This window comes from Pterocles gutturalis, unplaced genomic scaffold, assembly GCF_000699245.1.
Source record: "Pterocles gutturalis isolate BGI_N339 unplaced genomic scaffold, ASM69924v1 scaffold19738, whole genome shotgun sequence".
Lineage (NCBI taxonomy): Eukaryota > Metazoa > Chordata > Aves > Pterocliformes > Pteroclidae > Pterocles > Pterocles gutturalis.
This window is the reverse complement of record NW_010118510.1, coordinates 1-10,368: the sequence shown is the minus strand read 5'-3', so window position 1 is coordinate 10,368 and position 10,368 is coordinate 1. Positions and strand designations below refer to the sequence as shown.

Genomic DNA, 10,368 nt, shown 5'->3' with positions numbered 1-10,368 from the left:
CTGTCGCCTGCTCGAATGCACCCTCTAGAGAAGTTGTTTCATGGATGATTCGTGTGGTACCTGGTAAGCTTTACGTGACAGCTGTGTGGAAGCTTGGTGTGACATGGGAAGACTGGAGGGATTCAGGGAAGGACAGCTTTTGAGCTACTAGCTGTGCCACTTCTGTGCCTCTTTGTTAGCAGACGTTATCTGTGTGTGTGCATGTGTACACATTTATGTGGGTTTGCACTTCCCAGCATTTGAAAACCTACTGATTAACTTTTAAAAAGTTAATTGGGATTTAGTGTTAGGGGTCAGTCAGCGGAAAGCTGGTCTGCTCACTGAGCTGCAGCAGCAGTCTCTGCCTCTGGCGTGCTGTGAGCACCCATCTTTCCGCGCTTGTGTTTCAGCACATAGTACTGAGACATAGTTTCTTTTCCAATGCTCATTTTGTCTCTTCTTTTCCAGAAAAAGAGGAAGTTATTATAAATGGAGAAGATGAAAAAGAACGGAAAGACCCCTATTTTGTGGAAACACCTTACGGCTACCAGCTAGACTTGGATTTTCTGAAGTATGTGGATGATATACAAAAGGGGAATACCATTAAGAAACTAAATATCCGAAAGAAGAGGAAAGCCGTACCACCCTCGACAGGTACCAAGAACTGTGGTGGCCAGTGCAGTGGCTGGACCTCCACAGAGTCTCTCTCTTCGTCGAACAGTGATGAGAACAAGCAGCCTTGTCTGGCAGCAAGGAGTCAAGTGACCCCATCCGTGGCCGCGAGACCCTCAGTTTCCTTTGAAGCATCTCCTTCCTACTTAACCGTCCCTGAGAGCAGGCAGCTTCCTCCTCCCTCCCCCCAGCCTCCTCGGCACAACCTCCATGTAACAAAAACTCTCATGGAAACGCGGAGGCGACTCGAGCAGGAGAGGATGATGCAGGTTGTGCCTGGAGATGTCCGTAGGCCGCGGCTTTCCAGCTTTGGAGGCATGGGCTCCACGAGCTCCCTCCCCTCTTTTGTGGGATCCAGCGGGTATGGTCACATTTCTCAGCAGCCGCACAATGGGTATCAGGGGAACGGTGACTACGGTGCCTGCTTCAGCTCCTCCTTGGGCAGTTCCATTCGTCACAGCCCCATGAGCTCGGGAATATCCACGCCGGTCACCAACGTGAGCCCGGTGCATCTGCAGCACATCAGGGAGCAAATGGCAGTTGCCCTCAAGCGTCTCAAGGAGCTCGAGGAGCAAGTCAAGACCATTCCTGTGCTGCAGGTCAAAATTTCAGTGTTACAGGAAGAGAAGAGACACATGATGGCCGAACTCAAAAATCAGAGGAAAGCCACTCAAATTGATACGTACGGTTTCAGAAAACGATCCTACAGTGCAGGAAATGCAGAGCAGTGGGAACACCTGTCTCAGGTGGGAAGAGGTGGAGAACTGTATATAGATTGTGAAGAAGAGGTGGAGAGTGTGGAGCAGAGCTCTCAGAGGATAGAGGAGTTCAGGCAGCTGACTGCTGAGATGCAAGCTCTGGAGAAAAAAATCCAGGACAGCAACTGTGAAAGTCCTGCAAACCTTCGCATGAACAGAGAAAGCCTGACAAAAGAAATGCGATCTGTTGCTGTAGGTACTGATGAGAACATCAACGATGTGGTTATGTACAACAGATGTGCGAGACAGCACAGAGAAGTAGCAGTGGGGACAGAGAAAGAAGTGAGAGAATCTGGGGTTGGGGTGACAGAGGGAATGCTTGGCTTGTCTACAGAGGTTGAGAAAGAGATAGAGCTTCAGCAGCAGACCATTGAAGCCCTTAAGGAGAAGATTTACAGACTAGAGGTTCAGTTAAAGGAAACAACCCATGACAGGGAGATGACCAAATTAAAACAGGAGCTGCAGGCAGCTGGGTCTAGGAAAAAACTGGATAAAGCCGTGATGGCTCAGCCATGTGTCATCAACAGGATGGTGGAGGCTGTCGTACAAATGAGAGACCAAATGGTGGGAGACCATGTGGACGTTGCTGATTCGTCGGTGGGAAACCACCTGCAGACCAGCAGCATTGGCACCTCCTGCAGACCTGCTGTGCGGAGCATCGCTGCAGGCCCCGAGCTGCTGATGAGCCAGTGGCTGGTGAGGGAGAGGGCAGAGGTGCGAGACCAGGGCACGGGGAGGTCCACTGAGCTGCACGATAAGGTGGTGGGCACAGAGACGAGCATCTGTGAGACAGGTGTCAACACCGAGGAGCCTACAGGCATGCTGAGCCCCTGCCGGCCGGCACAAGTGGTCGGAACAGTGAGGTCTGTGGGCTGCGGGGATTGCTCGGTGAACGTGGTGGTTTGTGCCCCCAAGGAGCACATGTCTCGCGAAACAGCCACAGAGGCTGTGCGCAGAGCTGAGGCGATGGTAATGGCAGTGCCTTCTATGGCTAGTCAGCAAACCAGCACCACTTTGGAGATGGTGAGCCAGTGCACTGGCACGGAGACAGTCTCCCTGGCAGACTGTGGGACAAACACCTCGCTGAGCAGCTATGATAAACAGACCAACACGGAGGGTGTGGAGACGCGGAGCGTGGCAGTAGGAGATGGCCGGGTGAAGGACATACATGTGTCTGCTAAAACACGTTCGGTTGGAGTGGGCACCCTTCTTTCTAGCCACCCTGGCTTTGAAAAGCCCTCAGCAATAAAAACCAAAGACTGTGGCATCGGGCAGATAAACGTTCAGGAGAACTACCTGGTTGGTCTTAAAATGAGGAGCATTGCCTGTGGACCCCCTCCATTGCCAGTTGTGCCAGCCGGCACCAGGAGCATTGGCGTTGGGGGAGAGTCCGTGTGCGAGCCAGTGAGTGGTCTGCTGGAAAGCCGTCTGCCTCCACCGGAGCTGAGGGCGGGCCTGGATCACTACATCGAGCGTGTGCAGAAGCTGCTGCAGGAACAGCAGATGCTGCTTGCTGAAAATTACAGTGAATTAGCAGAAGCCTTTGGGGAGCCCCACTCCCAGATTGGGTCTCTCAATTCACAGCTCATCAGCACCCTCACCTCAATCAACTCCGTCATGAAATACGCCAGCACGGAGGAGCTGCGGAGCCTGGACCTTCCAAAGCAGTGCATGGAGAGAAGCACTACATCAGGTAAGCCCAGCGTCCAGGCGCACGTTTGGTCTGCTCCTTGCCGGCACCTCAGGTCAGTCACCTGCTCGGCTGCTGCTTAGTCTGGAAGCAAGTGTGTAATCCTCCCTGATGAAATGCAGAACGTAATGTTGTTGCTGGACGCGCCCATTGGGTATTCTCTCCAGTCCACTGGTAACTGAAAAGCGAGAGGTGTTTTTACCTCTCCTGGTCCAGCCAACTCTGAAGGGCCTGATGATGATGCCTCTGACCATGCAAGAGAGGTATGTAAATGTATACAGGGCTTCACTGCTGTGCAAGGTGTTGACTCCATTTTATAATTTTAAGAGTATTTGAGGTCAGTGTCACTGGGTTTGGAATTTTGTCCTTCTTTAAACCTGGCATGCAGTTTTTAAGAACTACCATGTCAGGTTTGACAGAGTTGAAAGTCACATTTAGAGTCTGTATCTAACTGACTCCTTTCTACACAAATTTCCCTGGTTTTTGTAGCATTTTTTCCATTGCCTTTGTTCCTTGTGCCTCTCAGCTAGAGAGCTGTGCGGTGCCTTCCCCATTCCACCAGGGTCGATGACTTTATAATAGGCAACTCCAGAGCGCTTCACAAAAACCCCATCTTGCATATTCTCTGTTCCAGTAACTGTTTGTCCTAATCCATAATTACAGCCTCATGTTTGAAAGGCATGAGCTGTAGTTACTGCTGGACAGTTTGGTGACACTCAGGAAAGGCAAGAATTGAGATTTAAATACTCCTTGCATTTTATTTATTAACGTTAAAATCTATACAATTAATTTCAGGGATTTCTTTATTCCCTGGGGTAAAGTTGCTTACATCATCATCATCATTATTATTATTATTATTATGTGTCTTGGTAGTCTAGTTTAAAACTCAGCCATTTTTTTAATACCTTATTGGCAGATTCAACCACATTACTATTAAATTTATAAATGTTGGCCTGCTGGAAACCAATATGTAATGCCCATCAGTGACTGTTAAGATACTGTCTTCTTGGTCCTGCCATGCAGTGACTGAACCAAGAGGTTAAGGAAATGTGAAAAACTTGTGGAAATTTATCTGTATTGTGGGTGCTGAGTTGGAAAGAAAATCCTGAGTAAATACCATTAATGTCAGAATAATATTATTGGCTAATGCACTGCCATATAAAGCTTTTGCAGCTTATTTACTGTCTTAAAATTTACCTATTTTTGTTAAAAGGCAGCTTGGTAAATCTGATTCTTTTCAGGGTTCATGCGCTAAATGGAATCATCCATTAAATGAGCTGAAGTAAAAATTTTAGGTTCTCACAGTAAAGCAGTAAGCATCATTTACGTAGTGGTAAAGAAAACGTATGATGTCCTGTCTGCCTACATGCAGTATGATACTATATATGCAATTTTATTATCTTCTGGTATTCACTTTATATTTTGGGCTTCTTACAAGTAATGATACTATAATAATAAGAGTGTCTAGGAGACACCAGAAGTGTCGTTAAAAACACTGAACCAGAATTTTTACTAGCTGTAAATCCCCAATTCCTTTCCCTGCTTTTACTGCACAGTATCAAATGTGTGGTCTGGAGTATTGAAAGTATTTAGACACAGGTGGAGCAATGGATCATATTTTACTAAAGATGTTCTTACTTGGATTCAGATTTCACATGCTTAACAAAAATATTTTTGAATAATTATATTTTAACTTGTAATGCCATTATCTTTAGCTGTGGATGCTTAGTGCAAAATCTCTTTATTTTTAGTCCCTTCTGAGAACTGCATGCCAAGACTGCATGCTCTGGGCTATAGCTGTTTGGAACCATGGAGAATTAGAGTGGGAAGGAGGTCATAAGCCTGAAATGTTTCCACTTCTTTTTCTACTAATCTCAAAAATATTGTCTTTACTACATTTATCTGCTGGTTCTGGTGCCTGTTTCTGTGGCTTTACGAATCAGGTGTTACTTTTTTGTGTAAAAGGCTTTTTGCTGAATGAAGCACTAACTTAAATGTAAGCGCTGGAACTAATAAAGCCTTTTTCTTACCATGCATCGCTATCTCATGATAGCTTGTGAGCTCTTAATAAGTCTTTCCTCACATTTAGTTCTCTTGGATATAGCTTTTGGGGTGTCTTATCTGTGAACTCAAAACAGCACCCTTTTCTCCAGGTGTGTCATCTCAGACTCATTTCTTTAAAGCTTGTACAAATATAAAAATCCTTCAGAGCTCTATCTAGTCAGGTTTGGTTAAAATGAGCAGTAGGGTTTAAGTTATCGAAAGAAGCATGACCTCACAAGCCTTGGTTTCTTAGAAAAACAGGCTGAAAATAGAAGCAGGAACGACTAGTTTCAGATTATCAGCAGTTGTGTCGTCTTTAATATTTTATTCAAAGAGCATCCTTAGTAAGGACCTCTTAAGAGGCCAGGTTTGTTTAGGGCTAAAATACCTGAGCTGGCTTTGAGGCATATGGTTTGGGTGCCACTTTGCCATAGTAAAGGGTTAGTGGTCCATACTGCTTCTTATAGACCTACGGTAGCACATCAGTCAAATACTGAACTTTACGGATTTTTCTTCCTGCTGTTCCTGGGGAGATGGGGCTGTGCTGTAGGGATGTCTGCCCTCACGCAGCCCGCAGGCAAGAGAGATGGAGCCTGCTGAGTGGGAAGTGGGCTGATTCCACAGCTGGCAATCTTCAATGGGAGCAGGGCGGACCTCTGAGATGATCTCTGAACTGTGCCTATTAGCAATTAGTGTATTGCTTGTTGCAAAATAAACACCTTCGCTTCCGTAACTAAGAAACTCTTATTTACATATGCATTGTCTTCCAGAAGCCCTAATGGTGTCAGGGAAATCAAACCCACTTGTTGGACAAGCTGATTTCTGCTCCACAAAGACATGTTAGCCAGCACTGGCACCCTGTCTGTGTCCAGCTGGATCATGTAGATGTGGGTGACAAACTTAGACGCTAACTGATGCTTATTCTTAGACCAAACAGCATATAGGAGGACTAAGAGAGGCAAGTGTGTTCAGGTTCTCTGTTTATTGTCACAGAATTTTTGAGAAGTTTCAGAAAGCTGCATTTGAGTGTGCATGTGATGCATTTTGCAAAATAACAGTCAGAGGCCTAGTGTCACTTGTAGGACGTTTAATTACATGGACTTCTTACAAGTCTTGTAGATAGACGGCTTTCACAGGCAGAGTGTTTGCAAGGGTGGAAAAACAATTGATCTGGTGTTGCCCTGAAAAGTTACCTGAGCAAAGATGATCTGAAAATGCATGGTTATTTCTCCTCAGTGATCTTTGGAGATCAGTTTTACTGATTTACTCTTTGGAGCAATCCTGACTGAGCACCCCAGAGGAAGCATTACACTAATCGTTGTGAGGAAGGAGGCAACTTCTTGAATTAAGACTTGAGGGAGTGAAAGAAGTGGGAAGCAAGTGGTGTTGGAAATTCTTGGGGATTAGGAAAACATGATCTGCCATCTGGTGGAAAGATCTTTCAAGGTTTTCAACTCCTAACTTTCACCCAAAGCTAGGGAGGCAGGCTGAGGGACAGTGGAAAGAAAGACCAAATGAGTGATGGAGGTGCGAGAAGCCTCTGATTGTGCCCAGCTGGTGTGTAGGACTAATGAGGAATAGCAGCCATGGTTGTCTCTCTCTGTGTTGTCATTCATACTGCAAAACCACCAAGGAATTGGAGAAGGCTCTTTTCTATTTACAGCTCTTCTGTTTGACAAAGTTTGTAGCCTTTTCTCTTGAACGTTGTGTAGCTTGATGAGTTGGTAGCCGCTCTCCCAGCAGCATGGACCATGCTGGTACAGTTGAAGACTTGAGGCTTGCCTGAGACTCAGGAGCCAGTGCTGTTTGACATGCAGGCATGTAGGTTGTCTATGTCTAGGCAACTGAATGAAACCCTCAGCTTCAACCCTGTCACAGATGCGTGCCTTAATCACCAGGTTAAGTTTCTGTATGGTTGTGCTTGTTTGTGTAACATTTGTGACCCATCCGTCACTCTGCCGGGAAGAGGGTGGCTGGTGTACAGGAAGCACTTTTCGTATTCCCTGGAAGACAGTGCATGATGCACAACGGTCATGCAGATGGTCCCACCTGTGTGCCAGATGAGTACTGTTTATTCATGTGTGTCTGTCTGGCATCTCAAAGAATACAGTGCCTCCTCCACATTTTTTGTATGGGGGGGTGATATCTATTGACCTGCCAGTTGTGACAAACATATAAAGCTCAAATGCCAATGTCATTCAAAAATGGTATCAACCTCTATATTAGAAGCTGAAGCAGTTAGCTGGGGTTTTTTCCTGTTTTAAATACCTGTCTGGTTATATGAGAAGAGAAGCAGAGACCTGGTCAGTAATTGTCCTATAAAGACATTATTCAAGTTAATCGCCATAAACGTCTTTAAAGAAGTTTGACGTACCTTCCCTGGTCATATATTAACACAATATTATTTATTGTTCTTATTACTATTACTTCTAGCATATTTGCTGTTTTCATTTTATGGCAGCACTACATGGAGTGTTTGAACCTGAAGGCTGCTCTATCTCCTCATTAATGCTTCAGTAAATAAAAAATGTAATTTGCCATGGTGTAAATAATTTTTTCTTACAAATCTATCGTTGCTTAGAGAGTGGCAAGTTGCAGCTGCCAGCTTGTGTGTTAGAGTGACTTTGGTAAAATCCCAGTTCCCTCCCCATGCTGTGGCACAGGGACATGATGTTCAGGCACTGAGTTTTGTTCAGAGTTCAACTCTCATGGTAACAGGCACACCTATGAATATTTAATGGCAGGAGATCCCCTTTTTTCCAATAAAGTATTGTTGTATTTCAGCAACAATAAAGCATCAGCTGAGAACATAACTTCATTGTAAGTGAGAAAGAAATAAAAGCTCTGAGATGACCTTCCTGCTCTGCCCAGCATTGTGAGATGCTTTGATGATTCACCACTCATCAGGGAAATTAAGGATGGCTTTCACTGAGCTTCACATGCAGTTGTCTTAGAAAAGAAAGCATTTCACAAATCAGATGATAAGCTGCTTCACAGACGTATAATTTTTTGTGTTCAGTCGTGTTCAATTAAAGGAATTGGTTTTGACTTCCAGTTTCAACAAACCAGCTTCACAAGCTAGTTTGGGGATGGAAAGCAGCTTCCCAACACAAAGAAAATGGTTAAAGCGAGAGTGAAAAATAAATTGAGATTGTTCTTGCAATCCTGTTAAAGGACCCATCCTGTTAAAAGGACCCATCCTGTTAAAAGGAGCGTTTTCCCTGGAGCCAAATGTTGGTTGCAACATTTACCTATGCCTGGGCCCTAAGTGAATCTGGCTTCTGTCATCTTATCATATAAAAAGTTTATGTGTGGCAATTTTTTGTTCTGAAGTTTTAAATTCACTGACTTTTAACCTGGAATGGCTCAAAATGAAACCACGCTTAGTCTTCTGAAAGTGACATATTTATCAGGTGGATGGGTTAATATCAACTGTTGTAAATGTTTAAACCTAACATGTTTGCTTATCACTGCCTTTTTATTTACCTTGCTGAAATGTTTTTTTTTTTTCTTCAGCAGTTCTGATGCATAGACCAAATGGAAAGTGAATTTTAAATTATTTCTGTGAAAAAAAAAAAAATTTAAGGATAAAGCAACTTAATAAGATTTAAGACCACTGGAGAATACTTTGTGTTCTTCAGCTACAGTATTTTCATAAGGAGCTTATTGCTACTGTGAAGAAATCATGCAATGTGAAAGAGAAGTATTTCCTTGCTATATATGCTCCAGACGACATTTGTGCACTGTCTTTAATAGAGAGTGTGTAAGATGTATCACTGGCTGTTATATTGTGAAAATAAATGCTTGCACTAATCAACAGGTTAAAAATAAAATCTCAGTGCAGCAACCACGTAGGCAGCAAGCTTGTGCTCTTTTTTTAGCTAGAAGCCTGTGATGTTCCAGCCAGGGAGGTAGTTTCTCATCCTGATGGTATTTAACTCCTCTGGCCTTGTTTGCACTTCTCATGATCTCTAGTGGTATAAAAGTATTGTCAAGCTAAATCATTTTTGTGGTAATATTTGTTTTGCTACCATCAGACTAGATGGAATTTTTCAAAAGCAGGTAAAGGACAGACTTATGTTGTCACAAGTTCAGCACAAATTCAGGGGAAAAAATACTGTTTAAAACTCATCCAGTTCCCTGAACCAACTTACTACATGACTACTCATGCTTTCATAAATGGGAGGGAAGGTCTGCAGTTAGGAAGGGAAATAGCATCGTAATAACAAAAATGGATTTTGTAGGTGCCAGAAGTGGCATGGGTAATTTGATGCTGTTGTGTAATAGTTTTGCTGTCCCCCTGGTTTAAATTGGCCAGATTTTCAAAAGGAGTACAAGTGATTTAGGAGAGGAGGTTCCTTCTAAAAAATTAGAAACAAATGCCCTCATTCCCTCAGACCTCTGAGCCTAAACCACTGAAGAGGATCAGTCACTTGTTTTCGTCTGAGATTGAAGAGAGTAACTTTCTGCATAAGGGTTTATGAACAGTTGAAGTTTGTAAGCTTTTTGTTGTGTCTTATCGTACTTCTGCTTCTAAATTACTTGTGAACTTTTCCAAGATCCCTAAAGACATTTAGAAATCTACCTGGACTAAAATTAATTTAGAAATCATCTACCTGGACTTCTGCAAAGCGTTTGACACTGTCCCACATGACATTCTGGTGTCCAAATTGGAAAAATACGGATTTGATGGGTGGACCACCTGCTGGATAAGGAATTGGCTGGATGGTTGCACTCAGAGAGTTGCAGTCAAGGGCTCAATGTCCGAATGGAGACCGGTGATGAGTGGCTTTCCTCAGGGATCAGTACTACTGGGACCGGTGCTATTTAACATCTTTGTTGGCGACATGGACAGTGGGTTCAAGTGCACCCTCAGCAAGTTTGCCGACGACACCAAGCTGGGTGGTGCAGTCGATGTGCTGGAGGGAAGGGATGCCACCCATAGGGACGTGGACAGGCTTGAGAGGTGGGCCCGCACAAACCTCAGGAAGTTCAAGAAGGCCAAGTCTGCACATGGGTAAAGGCAATGCCAAGCACAAATTCAGGCTGGGCAGAAAATGGCTTGAGAGCAGCCCTGAGGAGAAGGATTCGGGTGTGTCGGTAGATGAAAAACTGACCATGAGCCGGCAGTGTGCGCTTGCGGCCCAGCTGTCCTACCTGGCAGCTCCCTCCCCAGCTGTGTCCCAGAGCAGAAGGGAGTCACCTGAGGAAGTTCAGACTCTGGCT

At 44.5% G+C, this 10,368-nt stretch overlaps 1 protein-coding gene across 1 annotated transcript; it reads left to right on the top strand.

Annotated features, from left to right (window-relative positions):
• Positions 1-452: 452 nt before the first annotated feature.
• KANK1 (KN motif and ankyrin repeat domains 1) lies at positions 453-3,362 on the top strand (the record flags this gene model as incomplete). The annotated part of the gene is made up of 2 exons (XM_010076237.1): positions 453-3,154; positions 3,267-3,362. Coding segments are annotated over exons 1-2 (2,372 nt in total), but the record flags the coding sequence as incomplete, so codon positions are not given.
• Between the last annotated feature and the right edge of the window lie 7,006 nt (positions 3,363-10,368).